The sequence below is a fragment of the Strigops habroptila genome, chromosome 4 (assembly GCF_004027225.2).
Source record: "Strigops habroptila isolate Jane chromosome 4, bStrHab1.2.pri, whole genome shotgun sequence".
NCBI lineage: Eukaryota > Metazoa > Chordata > Aves > Psittaciformes > Psittacidae > Strigops > Strigops habroptila.
The window spans coordinates 46,505,598-46,531,128 of record NC_046358.1 but is presented as its reverse complement, the minus strand read 5'-3'; the positions used below and the strand labels follow the sequence as shown (position 1 = coordinate 46,531,128).

At 40.1% G+C, this 25,531-nt stretch overlaps 2 protein-coding genes across 4 annotated transcripts in view; both read right to left on the bottom strand.

The window, feature by feature from the left end:
* MPP5 (membrane palmitoylated protein 5) overlaps positions 1-6,145 on the bottom strand; it is a 55,943-nt gene extending 49,798 nt beyond the window's left edge. The window contains exon 1 of one of the 3 annotated variants that reach the window (XM_030481971.1): positions 5,935-6,145. The gene's annotated coding sequence lies outside the window, so the exon portion shown is untranslated. The remainder of the gene's footprint in view (positions 1-5,934) is intronic. The other 2 variants (XM_030481975.1, XM_030481973.2) reach the window with 2 other exon arrangements.
* Positions 6,146-17,433: 11,288 nt separating this feature from the next.
* On the bottom strand, positions 17,434-24,102 carry FAM71D (family with sequence similarity 71 member D). Its single transcript, XM_030482232.1, has 6 exons — positions 23,858-24,102; positions 22,114-22,316; positions 21,261-21,525; positions 18,983-19,221; positions 18,378-18,424; positions 17,434-17,468 (listed from the first exon to the last, which is right to left on the bottom strand). Exons 1-6 carry the CDS (start codon positions 23,990-23,992, stop codon positions 17,434-17,436), a joined length of 924 nt encoding a protein of 307 aa, XP_030338092.1. The 5' UTR covers positions 23,993-24,102.
* Between the last annotated feature and the right edge of the window lie 1,429 nt (positions 24,103-25,531).

The window sequence follows — 25,531 nt, the reverse complement described above, 5'->3', positions numbered from 1 at the left end:
ATATTCTCCCACTAACCCAGGACTTAGTTTATCCGCTGACATCGTATGCCCTTTCAGACATCAGGAAGAGATTTGCTCTCCGAAAACAAGGATATACATACCTAAGAAGTACAATCAATATAATACAAGCCAATACGATCCAAACCCTCACCTGTTTGAAATCTCAATGCTTAACCTGAAAGCATGAGTTTTACCTTCAGAGGCAAGAACATTTAGAAAACAGGTCATATCAGAGGAATTAGCAACATGTTCTCTTAGCCAACACATGTAAGTAACTTCTATGGTGCACAATGCAGTTTATCTGTATCACAGTTTTTCTACAAAAGCGACCTGAATTGTCTTAGCCTAGGTGCACTGCATTAATCCATGATTAATCAATCTCAAATTTCACTAGCAGTAATTGACAAATCAATGCCAATTTGATAAAATGAGACAAACAAGACCACAAGTTCTCAACCATGACACTGCAGGAACACTGCATGATCCAATATTAAGGTCAAGCCTTAGCTTTATGCGCAGTGGTACCACATTCTAAAGAAAAAGTTGTTACGATATTTGCTGTGCTGAAGAATTTAACTTAGTACCGCAACCACCACACAGAAGAACATGCTTCTCTCCCTAGATTTCTCCCCTGTCACACTAAAACCAGCTTCTAAATAAGTTATTAATACAGAAGTCATTACTGAAGCATATTACCTTCATTGACCTTAATCATGAAGATCATCCCAGCTAAAGGAACACTTAGGTTTACATTTGAATATTCATTTGAGAGCCAACTCTGCTCTCTCTGCCACCTAAACCAAGATCTAGGTTTGCCTCCAGGGAAATGGACAGGTGATAGGAAACATCAGAAGTGAAGTCATTTCTCTCAAGTCTTTTTACTAAGACATGATACGAGTTACATCTGATCTGCCTTCAGCCTTGAACACAGCGAACTTTCAGAGTTTCAGTACTCTTTCATATATACCTCATTAAACACAAGTCACTCTATGCCACCACAGTGCTAACAACAGCTTATACATATATCATTGGAAATCTTCTACCTATACTGTTGAAATGAGAAGTGACTCTTTTAGGTGCCAGTATACATTGTTCTCCTCTGATTTCACAGACTACCACTCAACACCACTGGTACCTAAATGAATACTTTTCCAGCCCCTCCTTCCTGACTTTAAAAATACACACCTATCCTTGGAAACAGACTTGGAATGCATACAGCCACCTCCCAGCACCATTACCAGGTCAAAGAGCAGCTGCTGAGGTTGCACTGGCACTTCCCGGTTATCAAAGGTTTTTAGTTTTGCCTAATTCAACTTTCTAGAGAGCTTGAAAATACAACAGCTTCTCACCATGGAAATACGAGAGTTCACACCAACCACTCAGATAATGGTTGATGCACATACACAGGTATGTGCTTTAGATGCTAACATACCCTTGTGTTTCTTTACAAAAGGAGTACTTGACCATCCTAACACTTACCAGAAATCTAAACTACTCCCCACCCCCAACCAAAAAAGAAAACCAAAACCCAAACACATTTGAGAGTCTTCTGAATTACCTGTAATGGCCAAATAACCAAGTATGACCTTCCAGCAGATTCCCCACAAGATGAACACAAGACAAGAATGAAACTTATGGTTTGGTTTCTGTCTTATTTTTCTTAAGAACTATCTTTTTTACAGAATTTCTATCTATTATATCATCTATTGTTGAGTTAGAACTTTGCATGAAATAAGAAGTTTATTTTCTATGCTGATATAGTATACATAGCCAATTCAGATACGAAGGTTTATGACGAACAACCATGAGCTTCACTGTCACATGTATCAACTGTTAAGCCTCTTCTCTAATTCCAGGAAAGACATTTAAAAAATGAGATACACTAGAGCCAAACCCAAGTATTAAGAATGTTAACAAAATCATATAAACTATTTCTTACTCATTATTTTTCTCTATGAGACAATTACGGCCAACCAGAACAAAGACCTGATGCAACAGGCAAATCACTTAAGGAAACACAAGGTACTGAGGTGATCTTTACATAAAAGGTAATAATCATAGGAATGCTGAAACAATTACATTTTTATATCTAATTATTTGGCATCTTACAAGAAAGCAGAATTAGATCCACAAGCAATCTAAACACCATGCCACCTACTAGACTCCACAACTCGCAGATAAGCAACCAAGCTTCACTCCACAATGAAAAGGGCACATTACTGGTGCAGTTCAAACAGCTAATACTCAACATGAGTAGGAATTGGCCAAGTCAGCCAAGAATAAACACAAAGAGAAAGATCAGAGATTTAAGTCTACAGAATTTCACATCATACTAGGGGAAGGGGAAAAAAAAAAGTCCCTTTTATCTACTCTTTTAACACTTTTCCTGTAACAAGGAGACCTGGGTGCATTATCATGAATTTCTACTTGATCATGCTTCTTGCCAGCCAGCCCCTGGGCTACATACCCCACTCACTTCATTCCCAAGTGAATACTGCTCCTCAAGAACAAAACTTGCTGGTGTCTGGAAGCACCTCACACCTAAATACCTAGTGGCCTGGCAGTTCAGGCATTCCCTTTGGGAATGGACAGATAGGGGGGGTTCAAGTTCCTCCAAACAGTAGAAGGATTTGAACCCAAATCTCAACATTCTGGGCAGGTACTCAAACCACTTACCCATCTGTAAAGAAATGTAACACCACATCCTTTTTTTCTGGAAAACAAAACAAAATAAAAAAAAGCATGCAAGATTTCTGTGTTTCCTGCTTCACAGAATAGAAGCATTCCTTGTACAATTGTGCATTACTAATGGTACCTCTGCTTGCTTTCTAATTTTCTTATTAAACTGATGCAAGCTTTAAGAGTTATGGCATTTTTTCTTCCCACACAGCTATGTATTGGTATGTAATTAGACAGCCTTGCAGCATAAACCAAGTCTTTACCAATAGACATACATAATTTATCAGCTCTAGTTAAAAAAAAAAAAAAACAACAAAAAAAACCCAGAAACAAACAAAAAACCAACCAAACAAAAACCCCTCAAACAAACAAACAAAACCAACACACAAACCACAAAACACCAAAGCTTTCTTTAAAATAGCCTGGTATATAAACTACTTAGTTATAATTTCCTCCTCTTGCTTAGAGTTCTGCTTCACACTTTAGTATGAACTACACTTAAAACATTTTGTTATATAACTATACTGGGAAGGAGGAAGGAGGATGTGTCCATAACATACATTTTTTGTCAGAATAGTTGTACTGAAGAAAGCTCCAGAGTAGATAACTATAGTAGAAAAAATCATTTTGCCAACATGCCTGATTTTAAACCACAGTATAAATTGTTTCCACTGACTGAGTTTTCTATCACAGACACTGCAGCAAACCTTTTCAAACATACAAATGCCTCTTTGACCATTAATAAAAGCAAAACAATAGAGTAGTATTTAATTAATATTTACAAGAAGTCTTGAGGTTTTCTGATGACCAAAGCAGTAATTAACGTTCCAAATACCGTAATGTCAAGCCTTCCTGCAACACTACCTGTCACACTGCGAAAATACTTAAAAAAAAAAAAAAAAGCTAGTTGCTAGAACATCTAAGGATTTTAAACATGACATATGAATACAAATCCAAATCCTGTCACCTAGGAAGTAGCAGACTGTTTGAAATAGCCTTCAGCATTCTAAAAGCCCAACACTGTAAAAGGAAGGCACTTAATCAAAAGTGCAAACTGGAAAAAATAAAATTGGTGGCTGAAACAGGTATTTACAGCTGTTAGCATCTGATGCTAAGATCCAGTCTTTGAGGAGACAGAATTTGCATGTAAAAATGCCACAGGATTTTTAAGAGCCTGCAACTTCAAACTATTGCAAGAGATTTTAATTAAAACCCACAAACGGAAGTGTTATGAAAATATAATTATTTACATGGGAAAATATGTGGATGCATATGAACTTCAGACTACATTAAGTTCTCTGCATCCACAACCCTCGGTATGAATGCTACCCCGTACATTGCATTTTTACTGCTTCTACATCCAATATTGCTGTGGTAATGAAACATGTCTGATACCCCTCAACAAGTAACTCCTGTAGATTCCTAAGGCAGCTGAATCAGTCTAGTAAAGAAACATTTGATTTACATTTCTAAGTAAGTTCAGATATTTTGACAGGAAATCTAATAAAAACTAAGTAAAACTATTATCTTTCCCATCACCTTATTCTACATAGCAAAAACTACCACCCACTGCTATTCCATACATTGCAAGGCAACATGACACACACTGGAAAGAAGTAAAATCTGAAAGAACTACTTTGAAAAGTGTTAAGCGATCATGTATTAACATTTAACTCTGTATTAATTTAATGGTTAAATTAATTAAGCATTCTAGCATGCTGGTTTGCAACATTCTACAATATCTTTGATGCCTTACTAAACCATCTACAATACTAACCATCGGTTAAGCATTTAATATGTGAAATACTGAATTTGTTTGGACCACAGCATGTTGGAAAACAGTTCACGTGTACAAGCCAGCCATACTCTAAAGTGACATCTAGATTTGCAATAACAGCTCTAAGATGATGATAAGAAAAAAAGATGTACTACATGTGAAAACTCACAGGACAGAATAAAACCAAGACTGTAGGCTTGGATGCCTAATTAAAGACAATACAGAATTATCCTGGATTTGACAAATTCAGAGAAAACACCTCAATCCTGCAAAAAGACAGAGAGGTCCCTTTAAGGATAGGAATCTGTACACTGAGGCAGCAGAAACTTAGGAAAAGACCACCACCAGGCCCAAGAAGTTTGACTGTAGTCACTGATACATCATCGCTTGCTTAAAATACAAGTATTTTGTCCTAGTAAGTGAACTATGGAACTAGTTTATGCCCAAATAATTCCATTATAGAGGCTTTAAGAATTACCCTTTAAAAGAAAAAACCCTCACAGCAGTAGTTGATATTTACCCCTTAAATGTATCTCGTTCTTTTTTAGGGATCTGTCTCAGTGAGACGTTTAAGAACATTATTACTTTAGACAGATTTTTTTTTAATATAAATTTTTTCCTAAAAGGCCAAGTACAAGTTAATTTAATTTTCTTGTGCAGTCCACCTCACCAGGCTCAAAGTCACGGTGCTCTTTGTTGCTTGCCTGCAGAGCCTCTACCACAACACGGTCACAGCGCCGGTCCCTCAGCCAGGGAAGCAGCACCACCGCCAAATACCGCCAGCACAGGCTTTCTGAAAGCGAAGCCGTGCCAAGCCAGGGCATACGTTAACCACTGCAGCCTATAAAATACATTGAAGTGGCTCCTATCCAACCTACTCTAACTTAACCCTGCAAAGCTTCATAAATCAACACGAAGCAATGTCTTTACAGCGGCACCCTTTCCAAACACAGAACTACCAAAAGGTCCGAAGTCCTGAGGGAGGAAGCCTCAAGTTTCTCTCCTCATTAAGCCACAAACACACACCCCTACAACCACGTAGGGACAGCACACAGCCAAGCACGGCAGTTTCCTTACAACTCCGGGCCTAGGCTCGCCGCGCCCGCCCGGGGGGCGCCCCGCGGGAGGGCGGCCGCGGGACTGGCTCTCAAGAGGCCCCCCAGGCGCCCTCACCCGCCCCCCACGCTCCCCCAGCGGCACCGGCCCCGGGCGCCCCGCGGCGCACGCACCTGTAGCCGCAGCAGCCAGGGCCGCCCCCCCCGGCCGAGGCACAGCCCGGGCCACCGCCCCGCGCGGCGCGGGGACGACGCGGTACCCCGAAAGCCGCCGAGCTCTGGCCCGGCTACGGCCCGGCCGGACCCCCAGGCCTTTGCGGGCGCCGGGGCAGTGGGGTAGGCTTCCCGGTAAGCCGAAACTGGCGGCTCCGCGGGGGGACCTGTTGCTCGCACGCCGGACGCGGGAACGCGGACTGCGCTCACCGTCCTTCCCTCACCGTCCTTCCCTCTCCGTCGCCAGCACGCTCCGGCCCAGCCGCCGGCTGAAAGTCAGGGTCGCCCACACCCCGCAGCACCTCTCCGCCGACACACCGCGGAGCCGCCCGTCCACAGCCCGCGCGGACCTGCGCAGAAGCCGCCAAGCCCGGCCCGCCCCTGCCCCCCGTCCCCGCTCCAGCGCCGGCCGTCAGGCCCCGCCCCGCACGGCCCGGCGCAGGCGCGGAGCCGCCCCACAGCTGCCGCCGGGGCCGCACCGGCCGCTTCTGGGCGGGGGCGGGACTAGGCGCGCTGAGCTCGCCCCCTGCCGGCCGGGGTCGGTGCTGCCTCACCGGCCGCAGCCGTGGTCGCGGTTGGGGGGCTGGGGCTTACCTCAGCGCTGGCTGAGGGGCGGGGGAGGACGCAGAAGACATGACACTGCTTCAGTGTCTCGGTCCTACTGCAGTGATGCCCCATCTTTCTACCACAGTGCTCTCTGCAACCGGGAGAGGCAGCACCACGGGGGCCCCTGTGCCCTGGACTGAGGTGGTTTGCCTGCGGGCTCCTCCTTTCTTCTCTCCTGCCTCATCTACTGCCTCCAGCTGCCTCCTCCTGCTCCCTGTGCTGCTGCCTGCTGCACCTAGCGTGTGTCCTGGTTGCACCATGCCACTGCAACCCCTTTCTCCTCCACCCTCCTTGTCAATCCCTGCATTCTCCTTCTACTTCTGCTGAAGCCACAACCCACGACTGAGTGCCTCTGCCAGGCTTCGGTCAGTTGTGGGGAGAAAAATGTTTATACTCTTATCTGAGAGTCCAGTCCACCTTTGGGAGACCTGAGGGAGGCTGAGGCAAGAAGGCACCCAGAACACAGTGTATGGAAAAATAAAGGAAACGGGACATTACAAGTAGTTTTACCGGGGTTTTCTTACCCATGGCTGTTTTACAGGAGCAAGGAAGCGTATCTGCAGTGCTGCAGTTTAGTTTGAGCTGAAAAAGGCATTCCCACCTCTGGTTTTTCAGGCTAGCCTGCCTAGATCATTGCCTGAGGCATCAGAAGAAATGTTCCACATAACAAGGCTAGAAAAAAAAGGCTTTCTGAAATCACTAAAAAGTCCTAAAGATACTCCTGCTTTAGTCCATCTCTCCTTGCTTCAGTTTAACCATTTATATATTTATCTGTCATTTAACTTTGTATCATTCTCCATAGTGAAATCCAGATAAACTTTGAACTTCCTTTAATTTTACCCTATACCATGGTTTTTTGGATCCTTTCTAGAGATAGACACAGTCCAAAAAACAACCACCAGATTCCAGGCTTTTCTTTCCTTGCCATGTGAAAAGGCCAGCTGACCTGATACGTCCTGCCCAAATACCTGCAGAGGAGACTGAAAGTGTACCTTTTCACATTGTGACTCAGACTCCTTGGAAGGTCTTTTTGTTTGCTGCATTCAGGGCAGCAATGCTTTGTATCTGCGTTTAACCATTTTTTTCTGTTCTGACCAACAACAAGGGTCTTTGTATCAAGTCAGCAAAACTGCAGCGCTGCAGGGAATACAAATGTTGTTAGACTGCAGAATTATTTACTTGGAAAATAAAAAGGAGGGAAAACATGACAGTGGTAATTCATGTCTGAGCGGTACCAAGCACAATTTTTTTCCCCTTAATATGAAAATGGTGAAAGTTCACACAAACCATTTTTTACAAACTGCTTAGGCAAAGAAGCTGAGAATCAGAAAGGACTTTTTCAAAATATGATACTTGTCTAGAAGATGTAATGACTGCAAAAAAGTAGCTAGTTGGTAGTTCATCAGTTGACTGTTGACTGTTGTCATCCTTATCCAAATGGATCACTAGTTTACTGGTTTTTCTACATCCAAGGTTGGGATGATCTAACAAAAACTCTGATTACAGTTTCCCTTGGCTGACGGCATTTCTCCTTCCTCTCACAGAAAATCTCATTGCCTCCAGTGTGTATGTCGACCAGTAGCCAGTTTTTAAACCAGGATAAGGGAATTGTGTTTAATTGTTGTGCAACGTGTCGTAGAGCAGAGAAGGATTCACATCAGTTTCTGTTTCCATCCTTTACTCTTTTCTATCTGTAGCTGAAGTTTTAATCTTTTGCCAGAAGGGGTTTACCAGAGCAGGTTAAGACTGAGCTTGGGATATCCTTGCATATATCTGCTTAAAGATCTATTTGTTTCTTTGGTAACCAATCTCCTCCCTCTGGCTTTCACAAACCCTAATATTAGCCATGCCCAGCTGGCAAATCCATTCATAAGATACTCGAATGAGGTGTGCTTGGCTAATTGTATCCACAGATTAAAATATTCTATTAGGCCAAGAAACTGTCATACCTGAAAATATTTCACAATACCGCACAGGATCAGCAGCGTTATTTGTGAAGACCCAGACAACCTTTCATTTTTAAATTGTTGTGTTAGCAATTTAAATGGACAGATCTGATGGTTCATTTTGCCTGGTAGGTGCTATTTGGTGGCATGCTGAGGGTACAAAAATGGCTGTGAGAAAATAATTTTGGCTTGAATTTAACAAAATATGAGAATAAAAAAAGAGGAAAAAGGCAAGTGGGAGATGAAGGAAGATGATTGGGAAAATCAAAACTTTTTAGTCTTCCTTTGTTTTGTCTTAGCTAATTAATCTTTTATGTATTATCCACTAAGAGGTTTTAAAGGAAATGAGAAAATTGTTTACCAAAGTACTACAAACCTTACTGTTCCATCTCTTGTTCTAAGTTTTCAATTAGCATCTTTAAGCAGAAAGGAGCAGAAAAAAAATATCCAAGTGATACCTTTTGTGAGCTTAGATCTTAGAACATTTTCATTTTAAACATGATTTTTCTATGATTTTACTATCTGGGATTATGGGAACATTAAAGCATGCTTGCAGCTACAGAACCAATGTATTTAGGCAACTTTTTTATTGAAGAACCTTCTTTTTAAGATTGATGCATTCATTCCACAGACAAATATTTTTTAACAAAAAAAATGTTCATCTTTGATGACTTGAATTTGAATTAGTGTCAATGTTTGCCAGAGAGGTGCAGATATAACTGTTGATCAATCTAAATCTGGCTGATGGTAATCAATTGAAAATAAAACAAAAATCTGTCTCAAACTGAGGCATCAGCATAACATAGGACAAAATGTTCTCTTTGAAACGATTGCCCTCTGCAGGGGGAATGAAAAATCACAGAAGGGTAAAAATTCCCTTTTATGTCACTGTTTAACTGAATTTATGCTTTACAGCCCATGAGTGGCTCTATAGACTGACACAAAAAGGAATGCTCTGCCAGAAAAGCCACAGTGGCCACAGTGCTTATGTCAGTGAAGGCTGGAGAAGTAATCCCCATCTGTTTGTCCCATCACTCTCCTCCCCTTTATCTCTAAACTCTTTATCTCTAAACTCACTGAACACCCATTCTACAACAGATGTACTTTCTCTTCCAGCTTCATCTTGGATCCCTTCCAAGCTGGTGTCATCCCCCTTTATTTGCCAGAACATTTTTTTTGCGCAATCCCTAAAGAATTCTTGCCTGCCTGATGTCAGACTCCGTTATTTCATTCTCTTTCTTGACCTGTCTGCTGGGTTTGGGTTTTGGGGGGTATTTTCTTGTTTTGTTTGGTTTGGGGTTTTTGGTTTTTTTGGTGTGTGTGTAGTTTATGTTACTTTATTTCATTTTACATTATCTTGATTACCCTTTCCTTCTTGATCTTTTATTCGTGCCAGGTTTTTAGAAATTGTGTTCTTTTTATCTCTGCTTTCATGTCTGGCATCTATTTAGATAGACTCTTTTCCTCCTGTCTCTGAGAACTTCACAGGGATTTTTCCCTTGGCCTTTAGATATTGATAGCTTATATCTTGGATAATCACATTTAAATGTCACCTTTAACTGCATATGAATGAAAGGAAGCTCCTTCCCGCTCACACTTTGCCTGTATATTCTCCCTGTGTTGCAGAGGAAATGACAATATCTCTCACAATGGTCTTTCCAGTTTGATTTATAGCAATCTGATATCTCCTGACTACAAATCTGGTGATTGTTTTAACCCTAAGTAGGACACATGCACCAGCAGAATGAAAGAATATAACAGCAGCACTAGTCCACCTATATGCCTACTGTGTTCAGTATCTAGTGTTCCAAAGAAAAGTGCAATATACAAAAGTCCAGAACCTAAATCAACTATTAAGCAAGGGAAAAAACCAAATATCTCTTGGCCTCCACAACACAGAAACAGAAAACCTGAATTTTGAAATTAATACAGCAGTCCAATATAATTTCAGCCTTCCTTAGCTAGGACAAGAAATACCACTGATTCAAATATGGTCATGTTTTTCTCTTTGAAAGCACTAGAACTATTTCTTACTTCCTATCCAATAACTACATTTTGCACTCATGTTCCTCTGAGTGACTGAAACGTCTTCCTCACTGTCTTCTAGTATCCTCTGCCACTCCTTAATCCTTCAGATCCGAAATTGCACAACTCCAAGTAAGGTCACAGTATTTACAAATAGGGTAGTAAACCCAACAGAAGTTCAGCTGTAGAAAAAGATTAATCTCCATAAGAGAGGTCTCAAGCCTGGAAGTACTACACATCTCTCAGTGAGGGGTCTTAAGCCCAGAAATAGGAATCATTCCCAGAAGATGGGTGACCCAAATTAAACCTGGAAGTGAGGTTGTTAATGTAACAGGTTGGGGCACTATTTTTAATCCAGAAAAATAATGGACAATAAAAATTATCTTTCTTGCCACTGTTTTCCCTTCCGCTTTTAAGTTATACTCAGATTAGTGATTACCTTATCTGTCTCTTTATATGTTTGCTGCTGCTTGTTCTTCCTTCGGTAGTTTCTCCTTGGTTTTGAATGTTACTCTCTTTATGATTGTATACCCGTGTATCTTTTTGATATTGTTGCAGTCATCTGTGTGCCTTCCTGTGCACAACTCTCCATCTTTTGTTTGATCTTGAAGATCTGAAGGACATATTTAAGTCTTTCTGGAAAAGAAATCCTGCTTCGCTATTTATAAAAATTATTAATTTGTATCATGATGAACTCTCTTCTTCCCTGATTTGCCATTTGCAGGCTGGATGTATCCTAAAGCCCAAAGTCAAGACAAGATTATGTTTGGATTTTACTGATAACCTGCTTTGCTGGCAACTTGCATGTACTTTTTTTACCGGGTTTACCTGACAGTTTGATTACTTTGTTTTAATCTGTGAATACAGGGCAAAAGCCAGTTTTTATTGCTACTCTGTTTACTCTGTGGAGCTTCTTATTCTCATAAACATACATAAAGAAAAAAAAATAAACCCCTGTAACTCACAGATCTGTGAGAAAATAGGGGAAGAACCAACAAAAAAGACAACAAAAGTTTCAGCAGTTGATACCACCTAAGGGAAATACTTAAGAAGTAAATCCTATGACATTTGTGGATTTATATTCTCCCCAAGTGCGATTGTCTTTCATGAAAGGCAGCTTAGTAGTGGTGATTGTGTTAATGACAAAACCCTCCTACCTCATAATGCTGCAGTGTAAAGCTTAAGCTTTATATATTTATCGATCAAATGTATGACACCACAGTATACTGCGCATATTTTATAAACGTGAAATGTAATAAATCTTTTTCTTGAAAGCAAACTAGATGTACAGTAAGACAGCTGTAAGATACAGTAAACCATAAATATCATAACTGTCCTTCTTGTTCCCTTTTTCTAAATCTTCACTGAAATAATCTTGCATATTGTGCTTTATTTATCAGTCTTGTTTGGTGTAGGTTTTCAATTTGTGCATCCCTGTTGTACTTTAATTAGTGATACAAAGAGATTTATGGCCGTGCTGTACTGTATCTTTAACAACATGGATGTCTGAATATGACATAAGGCAGAATCACTTTCAAAATTATTCTTCTTAAAATTGTTGTTTGAATATTGCCCTAGTTTTTGAGCTTACTTTCAGCGGATTATAAACAATATTTGGGGCAGTTAACTGCCAGCCCGCATGTCTGTTGTTCCACAGCACTTAAAGCAATGTTTAAAATCTGTTTTATTCAAATCCATAACTGCATAAGTTTTATTGGAAATATTCTGAAAGTAAGCGACTTTTTCTTTTCTTTGAGAAACATGCTCAGAAAATCCTTCATACATTATTTCATCATATGCATAAATCTGGAGTGTCGTGGCACAGAAAAAAATCAGGTATGGCATCCAGTTCTTTTGCAGAAGTCCATGCTGATCCCAGCATAATATCTTCCCTACAGACGTGTCACTTGGAGTACTCTGTACAGTTCTGGTGTCCTCAACATAAGATGGACATGGAGCTGTTGGAGCGAGTCCAGAGGAGGGCCACGAGGATGATAAGAGGGCTGGAGCACCTCCTGTATGAAGACAGGCTGAGAGAGTTGGGGCTGTTCAGCCTGGAGAAGAGAAGGCTGCGTGGAGACCTCATAGCAGCCTTCCAGTATCTGAAGGGGGCCTACAAGGATGCTGAAGAGGGACTCTTCATTAGGGACTGTAGTGATAGACAAGGAGTAATGGCTTGAAACTTAAACAGGGGAAGTTTAGATTAGACATAAGGAAGAAGTTCTTTACAGTGAGGGTGATGAGGCACTGGAATACATTGCCCAAGGAACTTGTGAATGCTCCATCCCTGGCAGTGTTCAAGGCCAGGTTGGACAGAGCCTTGGACCACATGGTTTAGTGCAAGGTGTCCCTGCCCATGGCAGGGGGGTTGGAACTAGATGATCTTAAGGTCCTTTCCAACCCTTACGATTCTATGATTCTATATGATTCTATGTCAATAGATTTCCATTACCACGTTTTGAGCAATGAAGGGATAGCTGCTTGATTTGTGAAAATGAATTATGGAAGATAGCACCAAAATACACTTGTCCTATGTTGCCATAATGAAAACTGCTATACTTACCTTTCCTAGGAAAGTGATAGCAGCTACATAATAATCTTTAAGGAAGAAAGCAGTTGTTTTGATACTAACAGAATAATAATTTCCACATAGCTATGTGGAGCTATGCAGGTGGTCTTCATTTGTCCTTAGATAAACTGCAATGACAGTTCTATACCATTCTCATGAATCTGCACCTTAACAGAAAGTTGCAAAACCTTCTCTATTGCATGAATACCACTCTATTTTGCAATATTTCCTAAAAAGTGTAGTCAAACACATTATGCTTTGTCACTCTACACACTCCACTCTGCTTGCAGGATCTTCAATGACTGTCATTCTCCCAGCAGTAATTTTTCTTTCAGAGGAGCTGATAGACTGTACTGGCTCACTGAGCCAACACTGCATACCAGTCTACTGAATCAGCTCAGTATAAGACCATAAGTATGTAACCCAGCAAGCATCCATGCTGAGTTATTTTTCTTTGCTCTAGGCACAGCAATTAGGAGGTATTTTTTGCCGCATTTGCAATGCAGGCAACTCAGCCTTCTTCCCAGTGTTGTAATCTGGGAAACACAATACTCTGAAGTCACTCATTCTTCGCAGCGTTGGCTGAGAGTATTTTAGGTTGGATTCCAGTGAACTGAGGCTAAATAATATTTCCATTTACACGGTGCAGCTGCCCTTTGTCATACCCTGTCTCTTCAAGGGCTGTCAGTGTGGCCACAGGTTAGGGTACTATGTATGTAAGAGTGACTTTTTAGCAGCACAATATATGCTCAGGCTGATTCTGATTTCTACAGGTAAAGGGCTATATCTACCTGTTCAGTAAGTGAAGAGAAACACAATGTTCAAGAGTTGTAATTATTCTAGTGTCACATTGCCACATTAATGACTTCAGAGCAGCTGTCCTGAGTTTAGTGGGCACCTTTGTCCCATTTACCACAGCATAAAGTCTTTGTGGAAGTATTTTGTTCTTTCCTCACCTGCCTCATCAGCTTGTCTTCTGTTATGACAAATGTGTGTAACTGAGGCAAATATATTTACTTAACAACAGTTCAGGTCTGAGAATTCAAAAGAATGAGTTTCATTAATGTTGTTTCTCGTCTCAAAATCACTCTTCTCAAAATGTGCTTGAACATCCAATCCCTTTGTTTTGATGGATTTTAACTTTTCCCTTAGGACTAGGTTATGTCTGATGCCTTATGCATTGGCAAGTTGTTTGGATACGAACTAAATTTCTCTTTATTAGTTTGTAGTGCAGGTAGTGTGCAGTGCTTCTCCAAACATGGTATTTAGCTTATAAGGGAGGTATTCCTAATTAAATATTTAATTTATTGCATTCCATTCTACATTACTTAGTATGGGCAGTGTATCTTGATATGAAATCAGTCATAGCTCTGACCTAGCAAAATGACAATTTCCAGTTAATGCAAACAGCTTTTGAATGCAGTATACTCTACTTAGGAATATTCAAAATCTGTACCATTGATTTCCCAGTGTTACAATTTTCATTTCATTTTCACCTCTAGTGTGCAAGTTTAGCATGAAGTCACTGATGGTAAGCATCTTCAGCCAGTCTATGTGTAGATGATAGTGAAGAAACTGTTACTGATCCTTATTTTTACAGTATTATTTGTTTGTTCTTGTAGTGGACAACAGCACTTCATAAATGGTGTATCGTTCAAGTACTTACTGTCCCTTCAGCAGAAAATGTGCTGTACAATCATTTTCTCAGTGAAAACCTAAAAGTTTCTTCCTTGTCAGTAATTGCTACTTTGCTCTTCTGTTAAACAGAATCTAGAAACTTTTTTTACCATGGAAAATAACGTTGCAATTTCCAGTTGTATTGAATGGTATTTCACTCTTGTTCATGTTTTGGGTGATATCTAGAATTTGAATTTGCCAGCCCTTCCTAGACTGGAATCTGATTATACATGGGCTGTTCTCAAAGAGTATTGAGTTGTTTTATATTCTCAAGGAACGATAGATTGGTAGCTGTGAATTATGTAATCTCTCTGTGCTCATTTGGAGGAAAGCACACAGAAAGCATCCATCTCCCATGCTTAGCTATGCTTGTGCAGAATTTATGCTTCAAAACTTCAGAAAATACTGCACATGCTGTAAACTACCCAGGAATGTCCCAGCGGCAGGTAGCATGAGCAGCAGCAGCAGCAATTTAGTTTGCTTAATGCAAAATGCTTCATAGTGCAGCAAGTATGTTCTCAGTATTCCAATAGGATAGCAATGTTTATAGTGTCTAGATAAGAACAACAATACTAACAACAATACCAAAATTCTTATAAAATGGTTCTCAATAGTACACTGCATGATGATTTTCAAAAGAGGTCTGGCTATCCTCATTCTACAAATGAAGAAGCTAAGGAACAAAAAGTAAAAGTGATTTGCCAACATTGATTTAGGAGTTCACTGGCAGAAATAAAACCTGTGTTAATACAATTTTGTGCCCATTACCTGATATTACTCTCTGTCATTTGTACCCCTGAAATGTTCTGAAAGTTGCTTGCATGAGAAACTCTCTTGCCCCTATATAAAAGTGTAAGTCACAGTCAGGCATTATAAAGTTAATTCAAGCACCTATTTTTTTGCCTTCTGCTGCAAATCTTCTCCCTGAAAAAATGGTCCCAGTCACTGAAAAATGTAGATTGCACTGCCAAGGATCAAAATTTATTTGTTGTTGCTAGTTGTGAACTAATACAGGGAAATGCAGACCTTGTATTTCAGTAATAATTAATTGTAATAGTAAGAGGTTATGAATGGAATTGAAGTCTGCAAGGGAATTTTTTCTTCTGTGTGTACATCTTGTCCTTGTTCCAACTGCATCTGATGTCCAGGATGCTTTGCTTTATTTTCTTTCATTTCTTCTTAGTGAAAAATGGCCCAGGTATTACTTGAAGCAGCCTACTTGATTTATTGTCACTCTTTAAATTTTCTGAAAAGAAACATGACGAGCATGAGGAAGACAGCACACAAAAGTAGAGAATGAAAAAGAAGCACAAGGAATCAAAAGAGCAAAGGACAGAGAAGATAAACATTCATCAAGAATCACAAAGACAGAACTAAGAACCACAAAGACAGAACTGATTTGCCAGAGGGAATTGATTTGCCTTTGTGGGGAGTTTATTAGAATTTGTGCTCTGTATTCCAAACTGGCCTTTCCCAGTCTCTCCCATGCTATTCTTCCTCAGTCACTCCTACAAGCTGTCTCATCTACTCACCCTCACAGCAGAAATCATCTTTAGTCCTTGCAGAACATCTGAGAAGTGTAAAAAAAACCTGTGCATAGCTGGTGTCTGTTGACATGATATTGTCATGCTTCTCAGCTGCCTGGCGGTTATGTGAAGATCGTTTCTATTCTGGAGACTGACCAGTAGTTGAGAAGAAGACAAGAGAGACTGCAGGTCTAAGGAAGCTCATGAAGAGCACACGCTACCTTTGCTTCAATATGGCAAATTCGGGAATTGATAGTAGGATGCAGACTGGGAGAAGCATGATCAGAAAAGGAAGGAAAAGAGCAAAAGAGCAGACACACAGTAACACAGGAGGAGGAATAAGTCTTTGGAGGAAGGTACCATTTAAAAAGAAGAAGTGTAGAGTAGCATTGAAAGAACATAGAAAGTGAGAAAAAGAATAATCTAGGGCTAGAGAAAATGAACAGGAAAGCTGATCAGAGGGAAAGCTGAAAAGTAAGTGACTGGGAAAAAGGAACAGTTAGGCACAGAGAAAGAAGCAAAGACGGTAACAGAAAGAAAACAATGGGAAATACAGTCAGATATTTTTTCTTCCCTATAGAAAACACACTGCAAATATATGACTACAAAATTAATATAAAAAAGTAATTGTTTATATAGAGTACAAAATGGGCACTAAACTCTAGGGTGGAAGTGATGGAAATAAATAGGCAGGTCCCCTTCACTCAATGCAACAAATCTGAATGCCGGATTTGTCAAGACGGGTTTGGTTTTTTTTTTTCCTAAAGGAAATTATGATTGTGTGTACGTAATAGGAAAATATATCAAGCATTTCTGTTCTGATCGCTATTTCTCCATTATTACAATTTTCACAATAAAATCACAAGAAACACAATACTGTAGCACTAAGCCCAAGTAAAATATAATTTAGGTGTTTGGCACTGTTTGTATGTCACAGACAATTTAAAAATGCAGGAAATGAATTTGAAATGAAGAGCACAATAATCTAGGACTTTGCACAAATTTGTTATTGCCAACTATGTCATTATTTGTCTCCCTTTCATGCAGAGTGCTGAAATAAATTATTAAGCATGTACTAATTTATATCTCCTCATAACCCATTGCTCCCTTTCAGTATCCCCATTTCAAAAGGAACGGCTTTTAAGAGAAAAAGAGAGTGAAAAAGAACATAACAATGAGAAGTTAAAAATTATTAATGTACCAAAGGGTATGTAGAGAGAGATGCAACAAGATTTTCAGCCAGATAAATGTGTTTTAGTGGACAGAGACATGTGCACACAGAGAAAAAGAGAGTACATCATAAACCAAAATACTTTTCCTTCCAGGTCATAGAGATCACTTTAAGATCACCAACTGGCAGTTAGGACGGTGAACTGCATGCAGCCCACCAGCCAGCTACAAAGAGAAGCACACAGGAGCATCACGTTCACAAAAAATGATGTTGATTGAACAAGAGCTTGTTCAAACTTTTGTGACTTAGTAAAATGGAGAAGTATGCAGAGGAAGACCATAACAGCTTTTGTTTAAGAGACTGATTCATTCACATGCATAATGATCATGAGTATAAAGTGGCATTAATAAGCTAAGGGGCTCCAGTTTTTGTCATTCCTTGGCAGGCATAGATAGCAGTGTTTAATCACTGACTAGAAATGGAGACGTATAAAAAAGGGGAACTGTGAATGTTAAGAAAGACTGTCTTTAGGTGCCTGCTTGTTCTAGCTGGATATTCTGTAGAGATTTTGCAGAAATGCAGGATGTCAGAAAGGATGCTAATGCTAATCACAGTGTGACATTGTGGAGAGTGCTCCAAAACGTGTCCACATTCTGTTTGAAACATGAGTCCAGACCCAATGCTAGAGGACACTGCAGACACACTATCTGGAGGTAACTTCATGCTCAGACATGGGTTTTGGGGAAGCCTGACAGCACACCAGCAGAGGAGATGTGGGCCAACATTATAACTTTGAACTGTCCTAGGCCTGCATCTTTCTCACCCTTTCCACCATCCTGTATTTTATCTGATTTTGCAGTGAAGTTGCAATGGCTGCCATCAGGCAAAGGCCTTTCTGGAAGAAACCTGATGCTGAACCCTGGAAGGTGAGATGTGATCACAGCAGGAAAATAGCAAAGGGTACCTTCTAATAACATGAGAAGTGCTGATCTGTTGGCACATATTCCTATTTGTGGATATAGGAATATTTGTTCTAAGGAACTCTCAGCTCATGAAGTTTCAGCTTCTCTCATTTGTAATTGAATTAGGAATAGCAATGGGCAAGCAAGTCAATATTGGAAAAAACGTCATACCTGGAGTCTGTGTTTTCTTTTCCCTTTTTTTCTTTGTTGTGCTTGTCCTAAAAAAACACAAATAAAAAAACAAAAAAAAAGGTAGTTCAGGGAAAAAAAACAAAAACCAAACCAAAGAAAAACCCATTATGCCATTGCCAAGAAACTAATGAAAAAGTCTTAGCCTAGTAATATCATTATATACCAGGATCAATGATAAATAGGTGCTAAATGATATAGTAAGCCTTGTTTTGAAGCACAGGCACACTAATACATAGAGATACTTGAATGGTATAGACTGCACTTATATATAACAGCACTGAAGCACTGAGCATTCATGCACTTTTACTTGGTTCCTGTCTGCGTGGACCTGGTGTATGGGAGAGTGGGCAGGGGGAATGGCCTTTCAAAAGCCCCTGAACATCTGAGAAATCAAAGTCTAGATACTTGGAACCCCCACCCTGTATTCGTCAGGTTCCTAATCCATTAAAGCATTAGGAAAATCATAGTAATCCTGAAAAAGCGTTGCAATAATGTATTTTCTGAAGACAAAGATGCCACATTTCACTTTTCAAAGTCAGCACGAGAAATTAATTATATTAGATTCATTTTCCAAGCATACCTACCTAGTTTTCCTCTTTTCTGAGCTTTTGCTCTTCTTTATATCCCGAGAAAGATTCATATTCTTTGACTGCATGGTGATTTCCTGCCTTGCTGGTTTCAGGTTGTTGTAGAAGATTTCTCCTTTTATTCCACTCTCTTCTGTGTGATCCACTGTATCTGAGAGGGAAACTTGGTTGGAGATTTGTTTAATAACAACTTCTTCCTCTGCTGTGGGGTTCGGCACATCTTGTGGGTCATCCCTCTTAAAGGAAAAGGGAAAGATTAACAGAGGTGAGCAACTGACATAAAAAAGAGCTGCACACAGGGTTGATCAGCACAGCTGGAACTTTGTGGTAATTTGCTATAGTCCCCTATACACTGAATATTCTGCTATAAAGTGGTGTCAGACAGACCATACATAGGAAATGTGATATATTTATCTAGAAGAGAGACTACTGTTTTTCTGACATTATCAGTTTGTTGGTGATTATTGGCCTACAGCTTTGCCTAGAGGTGACTATACAGTCCATCAAGGGATAACAGGCCCAAAGCTTAACCTCTGAGATTTGTTTGTGGCTTCACCTCCAAGTTCTCTGCTTCTGATTCATGTCCAGGCCAACTTTATCTCCAGAGTATTCTCCTCTTTTTGATCATATTCAGAAGCTGAGAAAAGATCTTTGCTTTCTGTTCTGTCCAGATTTTGAGATTGGTCCTTACAAAAATCTTTCTAAGAAGTGTCCTGCTTTTAAGTAGCTGAGGCAGAGATACTTGTCTCTCACATGCAGACAGTTTTCTAGCTAAACAGAAAGAGAGCAGGGAGGATGTAATAATTCAAACTTAAAAACTAACAGTAGAAAAGCCAATAGTGAGTGATGGCCAACACCTCAAGGTATTGAAACACTGATGAACGTGTGACTGGAAAAAGAAGACATCTATTCTGCAAAGAAAAATTGAGATTCCAGGTCTGGGTCATGATTTTTGCATACTGAATCACTAGTAATATCTGTTGTACATGTAGGAACTGACATCCATATCAGGCCAGTTTATGTCCAGAAGTTGAAACAAGGGTCTAGTCTCTGACATTCGATAAGAGAGAAAGCAGAAAACCCAGAAGAAAGGTGGCTATGTAGGGATATTTGAAGCAGGAGAATATAAATTAAGAAATTTTATAAATCTTATACTTTCTTTCTTACAATCTATGCATTCTTGACGTAAGCGGTATGGTTATTAGATGTGGCTGTGCAGATTTTTCAGCCAAATCTGAGTCTATACTTTCTGCAAATCTAATCTGAATATGCTAGCTTTCCCCTAGATGGTTTTCAGTCATCTGTTTACCTCATCACTGATTTTTCTTAAAAGAATCATCTCTCACAGTTTTCTCCTCTCTCAAAAATTATATTTTTCTAGTTCCCTTGTAATTTTTCTGCTGCACATACACAAAGTTGTTCCTTATCTCTGTACATGCAGCATTGAGCACTGGCCATATGATTTTGTTTTTTCTTCTCCCTGTGGATGTGGCTGTGCTTGGCTGAGAGATGAGCTGGCTTGAATGGGAACTAAAGACTCACCAATACTGTGCTGACAAAATGTTTGCTTGGAACTTTGGGGAAATAACATTAAGTAACGTTGAGCAGCATCATTAACCACCTAATTGCTTCCTAAGTGTGACGCTAAGGTAACAGATCCCTTCTGTACTTTAGTGAAATTTCTGTATCTGATATTCTCTTTAGGACCTGAAGCATTTTTGCTGACCTTCACTGTTCTCCTTGTTTCTGTCTTAGCTACAGTGAGCAGCTGCCTGCTGCCTGCCTGCTGTAGCATTTGCCTCAAGAATTTTCTCTTTCTGTCCTTTGAATGGATCAAATGACTTTGCCCTCTTTACTTAATTAGTTGTCAGTCCCTGCAGGGGTCTCAGCTGTGCTGCATCTTTCCTTCTCTGCTTTTTTTCAGCAGGTCATAGTCAAACCACTGAAATTCAGTGGTTTGACTGAATTCAGTCAAAAAGAACTATTTAAGAACATAGCCGCAATTATGAGGGAAAGCTGAACACCGAACAATAAGTAGTATGCTATTTACTGATCTGCAAAAATTTAGGAGGGCTGTGGTGCACCTCGCATCCTCGCTCCCATTGCCCTGAAATTCTGCAGGGAGTTTACAAGCCAGCTATTTTGATAAACAGAACTGTAGCTCCTTCAAAGCACTCAAAAAATATGACTTGAGAGATAGTACAGAATATGAGCACAAGTGATACTTTCCGATTGGTCAGCTTGAAATTTTGATACCTATTTGCTGAAGACCCACCTTTTCTGATGGGTCGTTTGAGCTGGGAACTTTCTTGGGACACGTGTCAAAATCCTTGCATTTTACATCTACTTCAGTATTGCTGATATCTTCAGGGTGTTTCAGGAGAGAGATGAGCTGCAGCCACAGGTGGAATAGGTATTGTTGCTGGTCCGGTGGGGCACAGAGCTCTAGATAATAGGAACGGCCATTTACTAATTTCAACATGAGGTGATGATTAACTGTGCTGTGGACAGAGAGTTCCACAAACTTCAAGGGGAAGAGCCTATAAAAAAAGGGGGAAACTCATCATTAAACACAAGTGGAGAATTCTCTCAAAGAAGATACTGTGTCTGTCAGACCTACAGATAGAGTAAGACTGAAAGTGATAAACTGGAATAGGAACAATCTGCTGAGTGGATTTGGACATACTTTTTCTGTATGCCCCTAGCTAATTGTGGAAGAAATGCTGGGCAGTAGTGTGCAGAATGGAGGTAAAGGAAGTTGGCATCTCTACAATATCTTTATTCCACTACCTTATTCCTTTGCAATCCTGTACCCCTAGTCTTCCTACCAGCTTTCAGCTTCTGATATATTTAGAAAGTAGTAAGTATTTGTAATCATCAAGATATCTATACGCACATGGGTAGCATTGGCCTGAAATTATGACTGGAGTGGGGCCTAAAGATTTGTACTTAAGAGTTTCTCGTAGCTTTATGGTGTTAGTGCTGGAACAAAGAGCCAGTGCAAGTATGAGGCCTGTTAATAAACTGACCGTTAAAAGAAGGAACATGCTGTATCAAATTGGGAAATACATTCATATTTCTTATTTATTCTTCAAAGAAATATTTAACCCTTCTCAGTGCTAACTCACCTGGTAAGTGCTAGCTGTTCCATGGGGGATGGCATCTCTGAGAGTTTCCAGAAGTTTTTCATACTTTCCTGTGGGAACATGGACACCTCACATGCTACCAGCATTGCCTCAGGCATTAATGAAGTGGGATTGGCAGCACAGATGCCGATGGTCACGCAGCTGGGTCGGTTATGGACAGAAATTGGTTCCCCTCTTTGATTAACCTGAACAACAACAACAAAAAAAAAGCCCCATCAACACTGGCATTTGCTGTATGATCTCTCAGAGAATATGCTACCAACACATTTAACGGTGTTTTGGCTTGGGGGCCCTGGAGCTTATGTATTGGGTTGGTGAGGATAGAGGAGAATGTGGAAACAAAACACAAATGCATGTGAATGAAAACAAAGGAAAGAAGTTGAAAAATAATAGAAGAGGACTGGAAATCGCTGGTAGTCCAAATAATTTGGTATCTGATTGCTGTGGTCAGAAACCTCTTGAGTACCGTTATCTGTTAGTGTAAATATGATGGAAGAGGCACTCTGTTCTGATGACTCATTGTCTTTGTCAGCAATACTGCAATATTAATGAGACCTGGTTATGAACCAGGGTCCTGCTAGGCACTGTACAAACACAGGAAGGAAAATGATCCCAGGTAATTTATGTGTAAGACTTGAAATTACAGAAAGAAAAATTAGAAAATGCAAGGAGATAAGAACAAGTTGATAAATGTGATCAACTCACATTTGATGTACCATTGTCAGGATCTGGTTTTGATAGGCAGAGAAGAAGTGTGTCCTAAAAAGAAATCTGAGGGAGGATAGTGCATTAAATTAGTGGATATCCAGTAGAATCTCCTCCCATGTGTGAGAGACAGTATGTAAAAATGATCAAAGGCTTTTTTTTTTTCTTCTTCTTTCTGTTTTAATGTAAATGAGTCAGTGATGGAGCTGTTTTCTTGAGTTGATTGGTTAAGGGCAACTGCTTCCTTGATAGCAAATGAGGTCTGATAAATAAAGCAGAGATAAATCATAAAGTACCTTGAAAATGAGGACTCATAGCTAATTAACATTCTCTATGTGTATCAACAATGCAAGATTGAATTAATCAAGGCAAGACCAAAGGATGTTGCAATTATCAGAAAGTGAAGTAATGAAACCCTATGAAAAACAGAGCTCAGATACACCATGCAAATAGAATTCAGATATTTTAGACTCACTGTGAATGCAGTATTGTAGGAGTGTAGACTGTTGCCAGAGTCTTGCAGGGTTCTTTGGCCAGTGCTTAGGGCAAGTGACAGGCAGGGTAGTGATACTGCATGCAAGGATACTACAAGATGCAACTAGGGGGGGAGATTGCCTGGGAAAGGCTGCCTGCCATATAGGCTAGGTTGAACTGATGTTGATGGCTGAAAATATTAATGAGATAGCACAGAACCAGGAATTTGCTAGAACAGCCCTAGCTGCTGCTACAGGAAGGAGTGAACTGCTGACAAGGAAGAGTGAAAATATCACTCTGTCTTCCTTCTCTAATTTGCAGCATTGCTGTTCATAGGTTTCTGGACTGTTGCCTTAAAAATATGAGCAGAATGAGTCTCTAGGAGAGGAGAAACATATCCATGTGTGTGTGTAGTGGACAGAGACTAAGAATAGTGAGAACAAACGAATGAGGAATACCTGTTGAGCTGAGAGAGGGAAAAAAGGTAATAATTGCAAGCAATTTTATCTTAAGCATGCCAAATAATTTAATTTGAATGACTTTTTACCTGGACAAACTTGCTTTCTAAGATGGGAGCAGAGATAAAAGGAGCATATTCTCCTTGGCTAAGAAGTTTCTGAAGGTCACCCATAATGGATGCCTGACTTGAACTGATGGTCTTAAAATCAAACTTGCTATTCATTTTGCCTCTCTACAAAACAAAAATAAATTTGCAAGTTAAAGGGATAGAGATCAAAAGGCTTATCACACCCTCCCCCCCAATAATTGTGAAAACAAGCATAATCCTTTTTGATGGGCTTTACTATACTGCCAAAGAGCAGAACCTCACCCCCTCAAACTTACATTTTTAAGAACATGCAATCTCAAGTGCAAAAGGGAACTTAGGAAGGCTTTCTCACAGCTCTTGGCTCCTCTTTTACTATTTAAGGAAAAAGGGCCAGTGAATCTCTAAACACTAGTTTGCACATGCTATTCTATACTTCATTATGTTCTTGTTTATAAGTAATTTTATATATTTTTGTCACTGTTAAGATAACTTTCTGTATTTGCAAATAACAGTAGAAACCCTTGGGCTGTTCTCAGTGAGAGATAGTGACATCTATATTTGCATCTCTTGGGTCACAATTTTCTGCCAGGAGTCAAGAAGAGGGCAGGACTTAAGAGATGTTCTGAAGTAGAAATTTTCCAGCAGCTGACCAGGCTGACTTTAACACAAAAGCTGGAGAATAAGTAACATAATATTGATTGACACATTGAGGGGAAAAAAAATAATATTCAATGCTACTCATTAATTAAATTTTGTACATCTTCATTAAACAGCTGATTTCTATTAACCCAAATATATACAAAAGTCAAATTATTTGTTCATAACTGCTCAGTAAGTGGCAGAATGCCAAGAATAGAAATACCCTGCTACCAGGCTTTAAAGAAAATAGATGTAGTAGACTTCTGCTTCCTATTCTTTTTACTTATTTTACTTTTTACCTTATTTTACTTAGATCAATCCATTTCTTACACAGACGAGGATGTCTAAGAAAAGAGGGGGCACTAGTCCCTTCTGCAGAGCCTGCTGGAATTTTCCCAGCACTAGAAATCAATGATTGGCAGCAGCATCATGCGCAGGCTTGATGATATGGTTTCCCTGCTTGAGTTTCTTTAAGAAGTAATGACATGAAGAGAAGTAGTATGTGAATCTGTATATGTGAGGCAGCAAGTGTTATTATAACAGGCAGGCGGAGTGGTTTGGGAGAACTCAGCCCCATCACTGCTGACATCACAATACATCACCTGGTTGAGCTCTCATCAGTCCTGGCAGCAATTCCATTTCTTGGTTGCATCAGGGCATAGGGGTAGCAGGTAGCATAGGTTCACCTGTAACAGAAGAACATTAAGGGCATGATAACATCAGAGGTTTTTGCACAGGTATTGTCCATGCAGTGCAGGAACAGCAGCATGGTCTGCTCCATGAGGGATGATGAGCTGGGTGACCTCATCAGAGGCATTGCTTTGAACAGTCAAGGCATAGTCCTCCAATCCTGAAGAATTCAAAGTGAATGCGCTGAGCAGGATGGTGGTAATAGGGTCCACTAACAGACACAGACAAGGCAAGATGCAAAACCAGATCTGGAGTCCATCCTGAGACTCTGTTCCAGGAATCCAGTCAATAGTAGCAGGAGGCAAGACTGGAGACGAAATTGTAATAAATGTCTAAGAACGTCCA

What these genes read in the sequence shown, in the direction of transcription:
- FAM71D (XM_030482232.1), bottom strand. Translation starts at nt 23,992, where the DNA reads ATGAATAGCAAGTTTGATTTTAAGACCATCAGTTCAAGTCAGGCATCC. An exon ending in GAACAGCTAGCACTTACCAG is followed by an intron (nt 21,526 to 22,113) that starts GTGAGTTAGCAC and finishes CTTTTTTTATAG; the next exon opens with GCTCTTCCCCTTGAAGTTTG. An exon ending in CAAACGACCCATCAGAAAAG is followed by an intron (nt 19,222 to 21,260) that starts GTGGGTCTTCAG and finishes TTTTCCTTTAAG; the next exon opens with AGGGATGACCCACAAGATGT.